Source organism: Acanthochromis polyacanthus, chromosome 7, assembly GCF_021347895.1.
Source record: "Acanthochromis polyacanthus isolate Apoly-LR-REF ecotype Palm Island chromosome 7, KAUST_Apoly_ChrSc, whole genome shotgun sequence".
Taxonomy (NCBI): Eukaryota; Metazoa; Chordata; class Actinopteri; family Pomacentridae; genus Acanthochromis; species Acanthochromis polyacanthus.
The window spans coordinates 1,207,099-1,227,535 of record NC_067119.1 but is presented as its reverse complement, the minus strand read 5'-3'; the positions used below and the strand labels follow the sequence as shown (position 1 = coordinate 1,227,535).

General features: G+C 40.5%; 1 protein-coding gene across 10 annotated transcripts in view; it reads right to left on the bottom strand.

Moving 5' to 3' along the window:
* Positions 1 to 20,437, bottom strand: part of cntrl (centriolin) — a 47,770-nt gene that overhangs the window by 15,386 nt on the left and 11,947 nt on the right. For 4 of the 10 annotated variants that reach the window (XM_051950578.1, XM_051950571.1, XM_051950575.1 and 1 more), the window contains 18 exons: positions 17,055 to 17,225; positions 16,765 to 16,893; positions 16,464 to 16,590; positions 16,217 to 16,386; positions 16,014 to 16,129; positions 15,816 to 15,945; positions 15,323 to 15,729; positions 15,171 to 15,234; positions 14,995 to 15,063; positions 14,441 to 14,537; positions 14,239 to 14,344; positions 13,901 to 14,192; positions 13,208 to 13,302; positions 12,548 to 12,663; positions 12,387 to 12,460; positions 12,233 to 12,310; positions 12,009 to 12,087; positions 11,696 to 11,928 (listed from right to left, as the gene is read on the bottom strand). In XM_051950578.1, the coding sequence (XP_051806538.1) occupies positions 11,696 to 11,928; positions 12,009 to 12,087; positions 12,233 to 12,310; positions 12,387 to 12,460; positions 12,548 to 12,663; positions 13,208 to 13,302; positions 13,901 to 14,192; positions 14,239 to 14,344; positions 14,441 to 14,537; positions 14,995 to 15,063; positions 15,171 to 15,234; positions 15,323 to 15,729; positions 15,816 to 15,945; positions 16,014 to 16,129; positions 16,217 to 16,386; positions 16,464 to 16,590; positions 16,765 to 16,893; positions 17,055 to 17,225 (2,553 nt within the window). The other 6 variants (XM_051950574.1, XM_051950577.1, XM_051950572.1 and 3 more) reach the window with 6 other exon arrangements.

Below are 20,437 nucleotides of genomic sequence, written 5' to 3'. Positions count from 1 at the left end.
ACATACTAAACTATGACGTTTTTGATGATTTTTGGACGACATACTGAACTGTGATGTTTTTCGTGATTTTGGGACGACATGCTAAACTATGAAGTTTTTGACAATTTTTGGATGACATACTAAAGGATGACGTTTTATGTGATTTTCAGACGTCATACTAAATTATGACATTCTTGATCATTTTCGGACGATATCGTCAACTATGACGTTTCTGATGATTTTCGGACGACATACTAAACTATGGCGTTTTTTGTCCATTTTCGGACGACGTACTGAACTGTGATGTTTTTGGTGATTTTGAGATAACATACTAAACTATGAAGTTATTGACAATTTTCGGACAACATACTAAATTATGGCGTTTTTGGTGTTTTTCAGACGACATACTAAACTATGACGTATTTGGTGATTTTCAGACGACATACTAAACTATGACGTTTTTGGTGATTTTCGGATGACATACTGAACTATGACGTTTCTGATGATTTTCGGACGACATACTAAATTATGGCGTTTTTTGTCCATTTTCGGACGACATACTGAACTGTGAGGTTTTTGGTGATTTTCAGACGACATACTAAATTATGACATTCTTGATGATTTTCGGACGATATCGTCAACTATGACGTTTCTGATGATTTTCGGACGACATACTAAACTATGGCGTTTTTTGTCTATTTTCGGACGACATATTAAACTATGACGTTTTTTGTCCATTTTCGGACGACGTACTAAACTATGACGTTTTTTGTCCATTTTCGGATGACATACTAAACTATGGCGTTTTTGGTGATTTTCGGACGACATACTAAACTATGACGTTTTTGGTGATTTTTGGACGACATACTAAACTGTGACGTTTTTGGTGATTTTCAGACGACATAATAAACTATGACGTTCTTGATGATATTTGGACGATATACTAAACTATGACGTTTTTGTCCATTTTCGGACGACATACTAAACTATGACGTTTTTAGTCCATTTTCGGATGACATACTAAACTTTGGCGTTTTTGGTGATTTTCGGACGACATACTAAACTATGACATTTTTAGTCCATTTTCGGATGACATACTAAACTATGGCATTTTTGGTGATTTTCGGACGACATACTAAACTATGACGTTTTTAGTCCATTTTCGGATGACATACTAAACTATGACATTTTTGGTGATTTTCGGACGACAGACTAAAGTATGACGTTTTTGGTGATTTTTGGAGGACATACTGAACGATGACGTTTTTGGTGATTTTTGGACGACATACTGAACTATGACGTTTATGGTGATTTTCGGACGACATACTAAACTATGACGTTTTTAGTCCATTTTCGGATGACATACTAGACTATGGCGTTTTTGGTGATTTTCGGACGACATATTAAACTATGACGTTATTTGTCCATTTTCGGACGACATATTAAACTATGACGTTTTTAGTCCATTTTCGGATGACATACTAAACTATGGCGTTTTTGGTGATTTTCGGACGACATACTATACTATGGCGTTTTTAGTGATTTTCGGACGACATACTAAACTATGACGTTTTTGGTGATTTTCGGACGACATACTAAACTGTGAGGTTTTTGGTGATTTTTGGATGACATACTAAACTGTGACGTTTTTGGTGATCTTCAGACGACATAATAAACTATGACGTTCTTGATGATATTTGGACGATATACTAAACTATGACGTTTTTTGTCCATTTTCGGACGACGTACTAAACTATGGCGTTTTTGGTGATTTTCGGACGACATACTAAACTATGACGTTTTTAGTCCATTTTCGGATGACATACTAGACTATGGCGTTTTTGGTGATTTTCGGACGACATATTAAACTATGACGTTATTTGTCCATTTTCGGACGACATATTAAACTATGACGTTTTTAGTCCATTTTCGGATGACATACTAAACTATGGCGTTTTTGGTGATTTTCGGACGACATACTATACTATGGCGTTTTTAGTGATTTTCGGACGACATACTAAACTATGACGTTTTTGGTGATTTTCGGACGACATACTAAACTGTGAGGTTTTTGGTGATTTTTGGATGACATACTAAACTGTGACGTTTTTGGTGATCTTCAGACGACATAATAAACTATGACGTTCTTGATGATATTTGGACGATATACTAAACTATGACGTTTTTTGTCCATTTTCGGACGACGTACTAAACTATGGCGTTTTTGGTGATTTTCGGACGACATACTAAACTATGACGTTTTTGGTGATTTTCGGACGACATACTAAACTATGGCGTTTTTGGTGATTTTCGGACGACATATTAAACTGACGTTTTTTGTCCATTTTCGGACGACATACTAAACTATGGCGTTTTTAGTGATTTTCGGACGACATACTAAACTATGACGTTTTTGGTGATTTTTGGAAGACATACTAAACTGTGAGGTTTTTGGTGATTTTTGGACGACATACTAAACTGTGACGTTTTTGGTGATTTTCGTACGACATACTGAACTATGAAGTTTTTGTCCATTTTCGGATGACAGACTAAAGTATGACGTTTTTGGTGATTTTCGGAAGACATACTGAACAATGACGTTTTTGGGGATTTTCGGACGACATGCTATGACGTTTTTGGTGATTTTTGGAAGACATACTAAACTGTGAGGTTTTTGGTGATTTTTGGACGACATACTAAACTGTGACGTTTTTGGTGATTTTCGTACGACATACTGAACTATGAAGTTTTTGTCCATTTTCGGATGACAGACTAAAGTATGACGTTTTTGGTGATTTTCGGACGACATACTGAACTATGACGTTTCTGATGATTTTCGGACAACATACTGAACTATGACGTTTCTGATAATTTTCGGACGACATACTAAATTATGGCGTTTTTTGTCCATTTTCGGACGACATACTAAACTAAGGCGTTTTTAGTGATTTTCGGACGACATACTAAACTGTGAGGTTTTTGGTGATTTTTGGACGACATACTAAACTGTGACGTTTTTGGTGATTTTCGTACGACATACTGAACTATAAAGTTTTTGTCCATTTTCGGATGACAGACTAAAGTATGACGTTTTTGGTGATTTTCGGAAGACATACTGAACAATGACGTTTTTGGTGATTTTCGGACGACATACTGAACTATGATGTTCATGGTGATTTTCGGACGACATATTAAACTATGACGTTTTTTGTCCATTTTCGGACGACATACTAAACTATGGCGTTTTTAGTGATTTTCGGACGACATACTAAACTATGACGTTTTTGGTGATTTTCGGACGACATACTAAACTGTGAGGTTTTTGGTGATTTTTGGATGACATACTAAACTGTGACGTTTTTGGTGATTTTCAGACGACATAATAAACTATGACGTTCTTGATGATATTTGGACGATATACTAAACTATGACGTTTTTTGTCCATTTTCGGACGACGTACTAAACTATGGCGTTTTTGGTGATTTTCGGACGACATACTAAACTATGACGTTTTTGGTGATTTTCGGACGACATACTAAACTATGGCGTTTTTGGTGATTTTCGGACGACATATTAAACTGACGTTTTTTGTCCATTTTCGGACGACATACTAAACTATGGCGTTTTTAGTGATTTTCGGTCGACATACTAAACTGTGACGTTTTTGGTGATTTTCAGACGACATACTAAATTATGACATTCTTGATCATTTTCGGACGATATCGTCAACTATGACGTTTCTGATGATTTTCGGACGACATACTAAACGATGGCGTTTTTTGTCTATTTTAGGACGACATATTAAACTATGACGTTTTTGGTGATTTTCGGATGACATACTAAACTATGGCGTTTTTGGTGATTTTCGGACGACATATTAAACTATGACGTTTTTTGTCCATTTTCGGACGACATACGTTTTTGGTGATTTTCGGACGACATCCTAAACTGTGACGTTTTTGGTGATTTTCAGACGACATAATAAACTATGACGTTCTTGATGATATTTGGACGACATACTAAACTATGGCGTTTTTGGTGATTTTCGGACGACGTACTAAACCATGACGTTTTTTGTCCATTTTCGGATGACATACTAAACTATGGCGTTTTTGGTGATTTTCGGACGACATACTAAACTATGACGTTTTTGGTGATTTTCGGACGACATACTAAACTATGGCGTTTTTGGTGATTTTCGGACGACATACTAAACTGTGACGTTTTTGGTGATTTTCAGACGACATAATAAACTATGACGTTCTTGATGATATTTGGACGACGTACTAAACTATGACGTTTTTTGTCCATTTTCGGATGACATACTAAACTATGGCGTTTTTGGTGATTTTGGGACGACATACTAAACTATGACGTTTTTGGTGATTTTCGGACGACATACTAAACTATGGCGTTTTTAGTGATTTTCGGACGACATACTAAACTATGACGTTTTTAGTCCATTTTCGGATGACATACTAAACTATGGCGTTTTTGGTGATTTTCGGACGACATATTAAACTATGACGTTTTTTGTCCATTTTCGGACGACATACGTTTTTGGTGATTTTCGGACGACATCCTAAACTGTGACGTTTTTGGTGATTTTCAGACGACATAATAAACTATGACGTTCTTGATGATATTTGGACGACATACTAAACTATGGCGTTTTTGGTGATTTTCGGACGACGTACTAAACCATGACGTTTTTTGTCCATTTTCGGATGACATACTAAACTATGGCGTTTTTGGTGATTTTCGGACGACATACTAAACTATGACGTTTTTGGTGATTTTCGGACGACATACTAAACTATGGCGTTTTTAGTGATTTTCGGACGACATACTGAACTATGACGTTTATGGTGATTTTCGGACGACATACTAAACTATGACGTTTTTAGTCCATTTTCGGATGACATACTAAACTATGGCGTTTTAGGTGATTTTCGGACGACATACTAAACTATGACGTTTTTAGTCCATTTTCGGATGACATACTAAACTATGACATTTTTGGTGATTTTCGGACGACAGACTAAAGTATGACGTTTTTGGTGATTTTCGGAGGACATACTGAACGATGACGTTTTTGGTGATTTTCGGACGACATACTGAACTATGACGTTTATGGTGATTTTCGGACGACATACTAAACTATGACGTTTTTAGTCCATTTTCGGATGACATACTAAACTATGGCGTTTTTGGTGATTTTCGGACGACATATTACCCTTTACGCTTCAGTGCGTCGTAGGTGTACCGCCGGCGGTACACCTACTAATTTGCATAGGAATTTCAAGAATGTCCGACGGCTGCAAACACGATTATACAAACACTATACGCCGATGGAAAGCTTAGATTCTCATGAATCCGCCGGTATAAACCACTTTCAGATGCGATTACTACAGCGGGTGAGAAAAACACATTTGTCCGACAAAAACGAATATTCATCCATTCGTTCTCTATACACGGCTTTAACGCACACAGCGCGACTCACATTTCCAGGTTCATTATTACACACAAAAAAAAGATTCCACAAAAAACGGCCATAATCCAACCTTTTACATCCAGACGACACAAGCCAGTAAACTATTTTGTCCAAAACATGTCCTGAAGTCGTATAAAATCCCCGAATCGGTCATTTTCAAGGAAATGCACCTCGTGATGCCCGTCCAATATTCCCCGTATTTTTCGTAATTTTTTTATTTAAAAATAGAATATTAGCGATTTTTTGTACTGAAAACGGCTGGAATTGACTGAAGCTTAAAGGGTTAAACTATGACGTTTTTTGTCCATTTTCGGACGACATACTAAACTATGGCGTTTTTAGTGATTTTCGGACGACATACTAAACTATGACGTTTTTGGTGATTTTCGGACGACATACTAAACTGTGAGGTTTTTGGTGATTTTTGGATGACATACTAAACTGTGACGTTTTTGGTGATTTTCAGACGACATAATAAACTATGACGTTCTTGATGATATTTGGACGATATACTAAACTATGACGTTTTTGGTGATTTTCGGACAACATACTAAATTATGGCGTTTTTGGTGATTTTCAGACGACATACTAAACTATGACGTTTTTTGTCCATTTTCGGACGACATACTAAACTATGGCGTTTTTAGTGATTTTCGGACGACATACTAAACTATGACGTTTTTGGTGATTTTTGGAAGACATACTAAACTGTGAGGTTTTTGGTGATTTTTGGACGACATACTAAACTGTGACGTTTTTGGTGATTTTCGTACGACATACTGAACTATGAAGTTTTTGTCCATTTTCGGATGACAGACTAAAGTATGACGTTTTTGGTGATTTTCGGAAGACATACTGAACAATGACGTTTTTGGGGATTTTCGGACGACATGCTATGACGTTTTTGGTGATTTTTGGAAGACATACTAAACTGTGAGGTTTTTGGTGATTTTTGGACGACATACTAAACTGTGACGTTTTTGGTGATTTTCGTACGACATACTGAACTATGAAGTTTTTGTCCATTTTCGGATGACAGACTAAAGTATGACGTTTTTGGTGATTTTCGGACGACATACTGAACTATGACGTTTCTGATGATTTTCGGACAACATACTGAACTATGACGTTTCTGATGATTTTCGGACGACATACTAAATTATGGCGTTTTTTGTCCATTTTCGGACGACATACTAAACTAAGGCGTTTTTAGTGATTTTCGGACGACATACTAAACTGTGAGGTTTTTGGTGATTTTTGGACGACATACTAAACTGTGACGTTTTTGGTGATTTTCGTACGACATACTGAACTATAAAGTTTTTGTCCATTTTCGGATGACAGACTAAAGTATGACGTTTTTGGTGATTTTCGGAAGACATACTGAACAATGACGTTTTTGGTGATTTTCGGACGACATACTGAACTATGACGTTTATGGTGATTTTCGGACGACATATTAAACTATGACTTTTTTGTCCATTTTCGGACGACATACTAAACTATGGCGTTTTTAGTGATTTTCGGACGACATACTAAACTATGACGTTTTTGGTGATTTTCGGACGACATACTAAACTGTGAGGTTTTTGGTGATTTTTGGATGACATACTAAACTGTGACGTTTTTGGTGATTTTCAGACGACATAATAAACTATGACGTTCTTGATGATATTTGGACGATATACTAAACTATGACGTTTTTGTCCATTTTCGGACGACGTACTAAACTATGGCGTTTTTGGTGATTTTCGGACGACATACTAAACTATGACGTTTTTGGTGATTTTCGGACGACATACTAAACTATGGCGTTTTTGGTGATTTTCGGACGACATATTAAACTGACGTTTTTTGTCCATTTTCGGACGACATACTAAACTATGGCGTTTTTAGTGATTTTCGGTCGACATACTAAACTGTGACGTTTTTGGTGATTTTCAGACGACATACTAAATTATGACATTCTTGATCATTTTCGGACGACATACTAAACTATGGCGTTTTTTGTCTATTTTCGGACGACATATTAAACTATGACGTTTTTTGTCCATTTTCGGATGACGTACTAAACTATGACGTTTTTTGTCCATTTTCGGATGACATACTAAACTATGGCGTTTTGGTGATTTTCGGACGACATACTAAACTATGGCGTTTTTAGTGATTTTCGGACGACATACTGAACTATGACGTTTATGGTGATTTTCGGACGACATATTAAACTGACGTTTTTTGTCCATTTTCGGATGACATACTAAACTTTGGCGTTTTTGGTGATTTTCGGACGACATACTGAACTATGACGTTTCTGATGATTTTCGGACAACATACTAAACTATGATGTTTTTTGGGATTTTCAGACGACATACTAAACTAAGACGTTTTTGATGATTTTTGGACGACATACTGAACTGTGATGTTTTTGGTGATTTTGGGACGACATGCTAAACTATGAAGTTTTTGACGATTTTTGGATGACATACTAAAGGATGACGTTTTATGTGATTTTCAGACGACATACTAAATTATGACATTCTTGATCATTTTCGGACGATATTGTCAACTATGACGTTTCTGATGATTTTCGGACGACATACTAAACTATGGCGTTTTTTGTCTATTTTCGGACGACATATTAAACTATGACGTTTTTTGTCCATTTTCGGACGACATGCTAAACTATGACGTTTTTTGTCCATTTTCGGATGACATACTAAACTATGGCCTTTTTGGTGATTTTCGGACGACATACTAAACTATGACGTTTTTGGTGATTTTCGGACGACATACTAAACTGTGACGTTTTTGGTGATTTTCAGACGACATAATAAACTATGACGTTCTTGATGATATTTGGACGACATACTAAACTATGACGTTTTTTGTCCATTTTCGGATGACATACTAAACTATGGCGTTTTTGGTGATTTTCGGACGACATACTAAACTATGACGTTTTTGGTGATTTTCGGACGACATACTAAACTATGGCGTTTTTAGTGATTTTCGGACGACATACTGAACTATGACGTTTATGGTGATTTTCGGACGACATACTAAACTATGACGTTTTTAGTCCATTTTCGGATGACATACTAAACTATGGCGTTTTAGGTGATTGTCGGACGACATACTAAACTATGACGTTTTTAGTCCATTTTCGGATGACATACTAAACTATGACATTTTTGGTGATTTTCGGACGACAGACTAAAGTATGACGTTTTTGGTGATTTTCGGACAACATACTAAACTATGATGTTTTTTGGGATTTTCAGACGACATACTAAACTAAGACGTTTTTGATGATTTTTGGACGACATACTGAACTGTGATGTTTTTGGTGATTTTGGGACGACATGCTAAACTATGAAGTTTTTGACGATTTTTGGATGACATACTAAAGGATGACGTTTTTGGTGATTTTCGGACGACATACTAAACTATGACGTTTTTGGTGATTTTCGGACGACATACTAAACTATGGCGTTTTTGGTGATTTTCGGACGACATATTAAACTGACTTTTTTTGTCCATTTTCGGACGACATACTAAACTATGGCGTTTTTAGTGATTTTCGGACGACATACTAAACTGTGACGTTTTTGGTGATTTTCAGACGACATACTAAATTATGACATTCTTGATCATTTTCGGACGATATCGTCAACTATGACGTTTTTTGTCCATTTTCGGATGACATACTAAACTATGGCGTTTTTGGTGATTTTCGGACGACATACTAAACTATGACGTTTTTGGTGATTTTCGGACGACATACTAAACTATGGCGTTTTTAGTGATTTTCGGACGACATACTAAACTATGACGTTTTTAGTCCATTTTCGGATGACATACTAAACTATGGCGTTTTTGGTGATTTTCGGACGACATATTAAACTATGATGTTTTTTGTCCATTTTCGGACGACATACGTTTTTGGTGATTTTCGGACGACATCCTAAACTGTGACGTTTTTGGTGATTTTCAGACGACATAATAAACTATGACGTTCTTGATGATATTTGGACGACATACTAAACTATGGCGTTTTTGGTGATTTTCGGACGACGTACTAAACTATGACGTTTTTTGTCCATTTTCGGATGACATACTAAACTATGGCGTTTTTGGTGATTTTCGGACGACATACTAAACTATGACGTTTTTGGTGATTTTCGGACGACATACTGAACTATGACGTTTATGGTGATTTTCGGACGACATACTAAACTATGACGTTTTTAGTCCATTTTCGGATGACATACTAAACTATGGCGTTTTAGGTGATTTTCGGACGACATACTAAACTATGACGTTTTTAGTCCATTTTCGGATGACATACTAAACTATGGCGTTTTTGGTGATTTTCGGACGACATATTACCCTTTACGCTACAGTGCGTCGTAGGTGTACCGCCGGCGGTACACCTACTAATTTGCATAGGAATTTCAAGAATGTCCGACGGCTGCAAACACGATTATACAAACACTATACGCCGATGGAAAGCTTAGATTCTCATGAATCCGCCGGTATAAACCACTTTCAGATGCGATTACTACAGCGGGTGAGAAAAACACATTTGTCCGACAAAAACGAATATTCATCCATTCGTTCTCTATACACGGCTTTAACGCACACAGCGCGACTCACATTTCCAGGTTCATTATTACACACAAAAAAAAAGATTCCACAAAAAACGGCCATAATCCAACCTTTTACATCCAGACGACACAAGCCAGTAAACTATTTTGTCCAAAACATGTCCTGAAGTCGTATAAAATCCCCGAATCGGTCATTTTCAAGGAAATGCACCTCGTGATGCCCGTCCAATATTCCCCGTATTTTTCGTAATTTTTTTTATTTAAAAATAGAATATTAGCGATTTTTTGTACTGAAAACGGCTGGAATTGACTGAAGCTTAAAGGGTTAAACTATGACGTTTTTTGTCCATTTTCGGACGACATACTAAACTATGGCGTTTTTAGTGATTTTCGGACGACATACTAAACTATGACGTTTTTGGTGATTTTCGGACGACATACTAAACTGTGAGGTTTTTGGTGATTTTTGGATGACATACTAAACTGTGACGTTTTTGGTGATTTTCAGACGACATAATAAACTATGACGTTCTTGATGATATTTGGACGATATACTAAACTATGACGTTTTTGGTGATTTTCGGACAACATACTAAATTATGGCGTTTTTGGTGATTTTCAGACGACATACTAAACTATGACGTTTTTGGTGATTTTCGGAGGACATACTGAACGATGAGGTTTCTGATGATTTTCGGACGACATACTAAACTATGACGTTTTTTGTCCATTTTCGGACGACATACTAAACTATGACGTTTTTTGTCCATTTTCGGACGACATACTAAACTATGACGTTTTTTTCCATTTTCGGACGACATACTAAACTATGACGTTTTTGGTGATTTTCAGATGACATACTGAACTATGACGTTTTTTGTCCATTTTCGGACGACATACTAAACTATGACGTTTTTTTCCATTTTCGGACGACATACTAAACTATGACGTTTTTGGTGATTTTCGGACGACATACTAAACTATGACGTTTTTTGTCCATTTTCGGACGACATACTAAACTATGACTTTTTTTCCATTTTCGGACGACATACTAAACTATGACGTTTTTGGTGATTTTCGGACGACATACTGAACTATGACGTTTCTGATGACTTTCGGACGACATACTAAACTATGACATTTTTGGTGATTTTCGGACGACAGACTAAAGTATGACGTTTTTGGTGATTTTCGGAGGACATACTGAACGATGACGTTTTTGGTGATTTTCGGACGACATACTAAACTATGACGTTTTTTGTCCATTTTTGGACGACATACTAAACTATGACGTTTTTTGTCCATTTTTGGACATCATACTATTACGTTTTTAAACTGACATTTTAGTGTAATTTCAGACATATGAAACTATGATGTTTATTTCATTTTTCCAACGACATACTAAAATATGACGTTTGACAACAGACCAGCTAATTCATTCCATGTTGATTGACATTCTCCTCTAAGTCATGCCTCTAACCTGCCCCACACTTTGAGAAACACTGGTCTATAGTCACATCACAATCTGCTTAAATATGCATTAATTTTCTTCTCAAGTTACAATCGGCTGAAAATGAGAAAAAATTATTCTGCTAATTTGTTTCTGATTTGTCACCTGTTTTTTCAGAAGCTCCTCGTCTTTCTTCTGTAGCTCCTCCTCTTCCTGTATTAGCCACTCCCCCTTCAGTTGTAGCTCCTCCTGCTGTTCATTTAGATCCTCCACTTTATGCTTCAGCTCCTCCTGCTGTTGCTTTAGTCCCTCCTCAAGTTGCTTTAGCTCCTCCCTCTGCTGCTGTAGCTCCTCCTCCTGGTACAGCAGATGTTTCTTTTGCTGCCAGAGCTCCTCACCTGATCAGACAGAACCAATCAATCAATCATTAACAGATAAAGTGTCTCAAAACAAAGAGAAAACAAAGTCAGTTACTGACTGAGCTGGTTGAGCTGTAGCTGCTGTTGGGTCAGATGGCGCCCCCTGTCCTCCACCTGAGACACTGCAGCTTCACCATCCTCCAATCAGAACACAGAGACACAAGGTCACTGCCGGCTGGGATGGTCTGGTCTTTGATTTCTGCTTTTCTGACATTCTGGATCCATTTCAAGTTAGTTTAGACCAGTTTTTGTACCTGTATGTGTTAAACCTGTTGTGTGTTACCTGTTTTTGTTGTATTTGTCTGTCCAGCTCCTTCAGGTGTTCTGTTCTCTGCTGCTGCTGATTGGATGCATTCAGCTCCTGCACATCAGTCACATAAACACCTTTATGTTGTGTTACACAGGTGTACAGTCACACACCTGCACACTCAGTTTACCTGTTCCAGAGTCTGCAGCTGTTTCTTCCTCTCATCCACTCGTTCACTGAGCAGAGACAAGAACTCAGAGTTTTCTGCAGGAAAAACATCAGAGTTAGTTTTTATATTTGTGTACTGCAGTATATTAATATAATATTTAATATACTGTGATGACGTCATACCGTTAAGCTGCTGCTGACTGGCTGCTGTATCTCTGACTACTTCCTGTTTGAGGAGCTGGGCTTGGCTAAGCTCCTCCCTCTGCTTAGTAAGCTCCGCCTTCACAACTGCCAGACTCCTGATTGGTTAGAGTCGACACATGCAGTTAAAATGCAACATTAAAGTATATTTAGACGATAATTAAAATCAGAGGAACATGAGAGCAGCATTTTTTTATCGCTTTAACTGGATTCTTCAGCAGTATCAGCAGATATTAACCCTATTGTCTTTATTTATGGGCACCAAATGTCTGAAAAAAAATCTCTAAAAATCCTAAAAATATTTCAAGTGATTACAGATATATAAGCACAACTTCTAATATTTTCTTTAAGAACATTCTCAAAAAAAAAATCAACCAAAATCCGGTGAATTTCACTGGATTTTGGTTGATTTTTTTAGAATTTAAGAAAAATTTAAGAAACGTTTTTAACGTTTCTTTTTTCCACCAAAAACTGTTCAAAAATTTCCCAAAAATGTTGAAAATGTGGACATCAGAAGTTTCACTGTGAGAAAATATTTTTTTCCACATTTCCGAACTTTAAAACAGAACAACACGAGGGTTGAACAGCGAATGAGACGTATGGTTCCATCGTTCCTCCCTGGTGTCTACACCTGGATGTTACCTGTCGGTGAGCCTCCGTCGGTCCTCCAGGTGTTTGCACTGCTGCTGCAGGTTAACTCTCTCCTCCCTCCTCCTGCTCAGCTCCTCCTGGACCTCCTGCACATTAAAACAACATCAGCTCCTCGTCCAACAAACGACAGCCGCACAACAACACATCTGCCAATCACAACAAGAGTCTACAGCACGACTGGATGAAAACACCGTTACTCTGAATAACGATGACTGGATTTAATGTGAAACTGAAATTCACACACAGTTTCCATGGAAACTTACAGTCAGACAGTGTAACCATGGAAACCTACAATCAGAAATGTTACCATGGAAACCTACAGTCATACACAGTTGCATTGGAAACCTACAGGAAAACAACCATGGGAACTTGTAGTTAGATGTTGCCACGGAAGCTTAAAATCAGAAATGTTACCATTAAAACCTACAATCAAAAATGAAACTTACAATTAGATGTTGTTGCCATGGAAACCTACAGTCACTTACTGTCAGAAATGTTTCCATGGAAACTTACAGACAGCGTAACCATGGAAATCTACTGTCATCTACGATCAGAAGTGTTTCCACAGAAGCCTACAGTCACAAATGTTCCCATAGAAACCTACAATCAGACACTTTACCATGGAAACCAGTGGTCAGACAGAGCTGTAGTCCTGTTGGGATATTCTCAGTAGGTCCTACTCACCTGTAGCTCAGTCTGCTGCTGTTTCGTATCTCTGAGTCGTGTCTCCACCTCCTGTTGCAGTTTGTCCACTTCGTCCTGCATCTCGTCCAGATCTTCTCTCAGCTGATCCACCACCTTCTGCTTCCTGTCCAGTTGCTCCTGCTTCCTGTTCAAGTCTTCCTCTGTCCTGTCCAGCTCCTCCTTGGTTCTGTCCAGCTCCTCCTTGGTTCTGTCCAGCTCCTCCTTGGTTCTGTCCAGCTCCTCCTTGGTTCTGTCCAGCTCCTCCTTGGTCCGGTCCAGCTCCTCCTTGGTTGGTCTGGTCCTGCTCCTCCTTGGTCCGGTCCAGCTCCTCCTTGGTTCTGTCCAGCTCGTTCTTCTTCTGATGGAGCTTCTGGGTGTGTTCAGTTTTCATGTCCTCCAGCTGCCGTTGCTCCACCAGCTGCTTCTGCAGAACCTTCTTCAGTTCTGGACACAAACACATGTTGATCAGTCAGCTGTAGCTCAATGTTCCATCAGAACCAGAACTTTTGTATCTTCATTAATTAATAAAGTTTCAGCGACCTGCTCGGTGTCGGCTCAGTTCAGTCCTCAGAGAGTCCAGCTTCTGTTCGTCTTCCTTCACACCTGAGACCATCCACCTGCTGCGACTCAACAGCTCCTAGACACACACACAAAGACACACACACACACACACACACAAAGACACACACACACACAAAGACACACACACACACACACAAAGACACACAAAGACACACACACACACACACACACACACACAAAGACACACAACACACACAAAGACACACACACACACAAAGACACACACACACACACAAAGACACACACACACAAAGACACACACACACACACACACAAAGACACACACACACACAAAGACACACACACACACACACAAAGACACACAAAGACACACACACACAAAGACACACACACAAAGACACACACACACACACACACACAAAGACACACACACACACAAAGACACACACACACACACAAAGACACACACACACACAAAGACACACACAGGAGCTACTTCTAATGTTCTTCAGGTGTGTGTGATCAGAGGAGAAGGTGAGTCTGCTCCTCACCTGTATGGAGGTGTTCAGGTGCTGCTGCTCCTCTCTGAGCTCCTTCAGGTGAAGTTCCTCCTTCAGGTGCTGAACACAAACGACCCAGTTCTGTACTGATTTCTACTCTGTACAACATTCTATAATTCACCTCAGAGGGACACAGGTAACACTGTGATGTCACCAGGTGAGCTCACCTGAGCACTGAGAGAGTCCAGACGTCTCTGAGCCTCCTGACAGTCGGACAGAACCGCAGCAAGTCTGCAAACACACAGCAGAGCCTGTAGCTGCAGGGAACTGGAGTTCATTAATAAAACGTTCTGTTTCACCTGTCCAGGTGTTCACTCACCTGTCTGCAGCAGCCTCAGTCTCCTCCTCCACCTTCCTCACACTCTGCTGCTCCTGCTGCCTCCTCATCCTCAGCTGCTGCACCTCCAGCTGGAGCCTCCTGCAGGTCAGAACCCCACATACTGATGTTCTACTGCCTGAGGTTCTACCGCCTGAGGTTCTACTGCCTGAGGCTCTACCGCCTGATGTTCTACCGCCTGAGGCTCTACCAGCTGATGTTCCACTGCCTGATGTTCTACCGCCTGATGTTCTACCGCCTGATGTTCTACCGCCTGATGTTCTACCGCCTGAGGCTCTACCAGCTGATGTTCCACCCCCTGATGTTCTACTACCTGAGGTTCTCCTGAGCTTCATTCTGCAGCACGTCGGCCTCCAGCTGAACCTCCGAGACCTGAAGAGATGAAAACACTGAAGGAGGAACTCTACAGGTGTGTACTAGTGTGTGTGTGTGTGTGTGTGTGTGTGTGTGTGTGTGTGTGTGTGTGTGTGTGTACCTGCTCTCTGCTAGTGTTTATGCAGCTCTGAGCCTCCAGCAGCAGCCTGTCAGCCTGACGGAGTTCAGTTCGTCTCTTCAACAGAGTTTTCTCTAAACACTCCACCTCATCACACACCTGCATCGCACTCCTACACACACACACAACCATTATTGTATTATATGGGAGCCAGTGTTACCTGTGTCTCAGGTGTGTTACCTGTGTCTCCTCAGTTTGTGTCGCAGCTGTTTGGTTTGCAGTCGCAGCTTCTTCTTCTCTTCCTCCAGTTTCTCTGCTTCTGTGTGCAAACACTCACACACACACCTACCTCCCTGCTGACACACACACACACACACACACACACACACCTGTTTATATAACAGCAGGTATATTATTGACCATCAGGTTTCCTGCAGACTGACCTTGTCCAGGTGTTCAGCTGCGCCTCCTGCTGGTGGACTGTAGGAACCACAGAGCAGCCAGCCACGACCAACCAGGGGAGTCTGAGCGTCAGCAGGCCCAGGAGAGGAGCCCGCAGCTGGAGGAGGAGTCGTCCCTGGTGTGGAGCTGCTGCCTCCACTGCTGCTGCCATCTGCAGGAGGATCAGTTCTACAGTCCCTGAATGTTACCTGAGCCTACCTGAGCCTACCTGAGCCTACCTGAGCCTACCTGAGTCGTGGTGTGTTGGGGGCAGGTGGACCCGGCAGCCTCCACCTGCAGGAGGTCTGTCAGGAGAACCGAGCTGCTGCAGGTCCAAACCCGAGTCCTGAGTCCCCTGAGAACCCGGACTGGGAGCCTGAGACAGAAACCAAGATTTACTTCACACCAGGTTCAGGTCTCATGAAAGACGGGTTCATCTGATACAGAAGCAGTTTGCTGCAGATCTGGTTCTCGTCTTCAACAGAACCAGAACCAGGAGGACTAGCTGATCATCACAGATATCAGAGAGTTTAAAAGATTCAAGTCTCACTCCGAGTCCAGGAGGTACGGACCACCACCGGCCTCCATCTGCAGGTCTGGTGCTGGTCCTGGTCGGGTCCAGCTCCTCCACAGTTTGTTGGTTCTTCAGAGCGTCTGCGTTCAGCTCGTCTGCAGCTTTCTGACAATAGAAGAAAGAAATCAGATTCATAAGTTAGATTAATTGTGTATTTTAGTCTCAGCAGAGAGGAGTACTAGCAGAATGTTTTACTGTGTTTCATTCTAAACCTGTGTTTCATTCTAAACCTGTGTTTCATTCTAAACCTGTGTTTCATTCTAAACCTGTGCCTGCAGCAGCTCCACGCTTTGGTTCAGAGCTCTCAGCTGCTGGATGCTGAACTCCAGCTGTTCTGCCGTCAGCTGATCGGTGTCGCTCATGGACCTGCTGAGCTGCAGTAGTTTCCTGTTAAGGCGGTCGAGGCTCCGTTGGTGTCGGTCGCTCTGTGAACGCAGCTGGAAGACAAAAGCTTCAATCTGGAGTAAAAGTCCAACAGCACAGACATCAGCCTGTTTGTCCACTCTGGCTGAAGAGAAAAAGTTTTTAATTTAAATAAAAACAGCCTAAAATTATTGGTCCCCATGTCAGCTTTTATTCAATGATGTGTCCGTTTTGATTTGAGCAAAAACTAGTTTCATGAGAAACGAAGACAACATGAAGATCTAAACAAAGAGGAACTAAAGCCCAACAGAGACACACAACAACCACAGAGACACACAACAACCACAGAGACACACAACAACCACAGAGACACACAACAACCACAGAGACACACAAAACAACCACAGAGACACACAACAACCACAGAGACACAAAACAACCACAGAGAGACACAACAACCACAGAGACACACAACAACCACAGAGACACACAACAACCACAGAGACACAAAACAACCACAAAGAGACACAAAACAACCACAACGAGACACAAAACAACCACAGAGACACAAAACAACCACAGAGACACAAAACAACCACAGAGACACAAAACAACCACAGAGACACAAAACAACCACAGAGACACAAAACAACCACGAGACACAAACAACCACAGAGAGACACAAAACAACCACAGAGAGACACAAAACAACCACAGAGACACAAAACAACCACAGAGAGACACAACAACCACAGAGACACACAACAACCACAGAGACACACAACAACCACAGAGACACAAAACAACCACAGAGACACAAAACAACCACAACGAGACACAAAACAACCACAGAGACACAAAACAACCACAGAGACACACAACAACCACAGAGACACAAAACAACCACAGAGACACAAAACAACCACAACGAGACACAAACAACCACAGAGAGACACAAAACAACCACAGAGAGACACAAAACAACCACAGAGACACAAAACAACCACAGAGACACAAAACAACCACAGAGACACAAAACAACCACAGAGACACAAAACAACCACAGAGAGACACAAAACAACCACAGAGAGACACAAAACAACCACAGAGACACAAAACAACCACAACGAGACACAAAATAACCACAGAGACACAAAACAACCACAGAGACACACAACAACCACAGAGAGACACAAACAACCACAGAGACACACAAACAACCACAGAGAGACACAAAACAACCACAGAGACACAAAACAACCACAACGAGACACAAAACAACCACAGAGACACAAACAACCACAGAGACACACAACAACCACAGAGACACACAACAACCACAGAGAGACACAAAACAACCACAGAGACACACAACAACCACAGAGAGACACAAAACAACCACAGAGACACAAAACAACCACAACGAGACACAAAACAACCACAGAGACACAAAACAACCACAGAGACACACAACAACCACAGAGAGACACAACAACCACAGAGACACACAACAACCACAGAGACACACAACAACCACAGAGACACACAAAACAACCACAGAGACACACAACAACCACAGAGACACACAACAACCACAACGAGACACAAAACAACCACAGAGACACAAAACAACCACAGAGAGACACAACAACCACAGAGACACACAACAACCACAGAGACACACAACAACCACAGAGACACAAAACAACCACAGAGACACAAAACAACCACAACGAGACACAAAACAACCACAGAGAGACACAAAACAACCACAGAGACACAAAACAACCACAGAGACACAAAACAACCACAAAGAGACACAAAACAACCACAGAGACACAAAACAACCACGAGACACAAAACAACCACAGAGAGACACAAAACAACCACAGAGAGACACAAAACAACCACAGAGACACAAAACAACCACAGAGACACAAAACAACCACAGAGACACACAACAACCACAGAGACACACAACAACCACAGAGACACAAAACAACCACAGAGACACAAAACAACCACAACGAGACACAAAACAACCACAGAGACACAAAACAACCACAGAGAGACACAACAACCACAGAGACACACAACAACCACAGAGACACACAACAACCACAGAGACACAAAACAACCACAACGAGACACAAAACAACCACAGAGAGACACAAAACAACCACAGAGACACAAAACAACCACAGAGACACAAAACAACCACAAAGAGACACAAAACAACCACAGAGACACAAAACAACCACGAGACACAAAACAACCACAGAGAGACACAAAACAACCACAGAGAGACACAAAACAACCACAGAGACACAAAACAACCACAGAGAGACACAACAACCACAGAGACACACAACAACCACAGAGACACACAACAACCACAGAGACACAAAACAACCACAGAGACACAAAACAACCACAACGAGACACAAAACAACCACAGAGAGACAAAACAACCACAGAGAGACACAAAACAACCACAGAGACACAAAACAACCACAGAGAGACACAAAACAAACACAGAGAGACACAAAACAAACACAGAGACACAAAACAACCACAGAGACACAAACAACCACAGAGACACACAACAACCACAGAGACACAAAACAACCACAGAGAGACACAAAACAACCACAGAGACACAAAACAACCACAGAGAGACACAAAACAACCACAGAGAGACACAAAACAACCACAAAGAGACACAAAACAACCACAGAGAGACACAAAACAACCACAGAGAGACAAAACAACCACAGAGACACAAAACAACCACAGAGAGACACACAACAACCACAGAGACACAAAACAACCACAGAGACACAAAACAACCACAGAGACACAAAACAACCACAGAGAGACACAAAACAACCACAGAGACACAAAACAACCACAGAGACACAAAACAACCACAGAGAGACACAAAACAACCACAGAGACACAAACAACCACAGAGACACAAACAACCACAGAGAGACACAAAACAACCACAGAGACACAAACAACCACAGAGAGACACAAAACAACCACAGAGAGACACAAAACAACCACAGAGACACAAACAACCACAACGAGACACAAAACAACCACAACGAGACACAAAACAACCACAGAGACACACAACAACCACAGAGAGACACAAAACAACCACAGAGACACAAAACAACCACAACGAGACACAAAACAACCACAGAGACACAAAACAACCACAGAGACACACAACAACCACAGAGACACACAACAACCACAGAGAGACACAAAACAACCA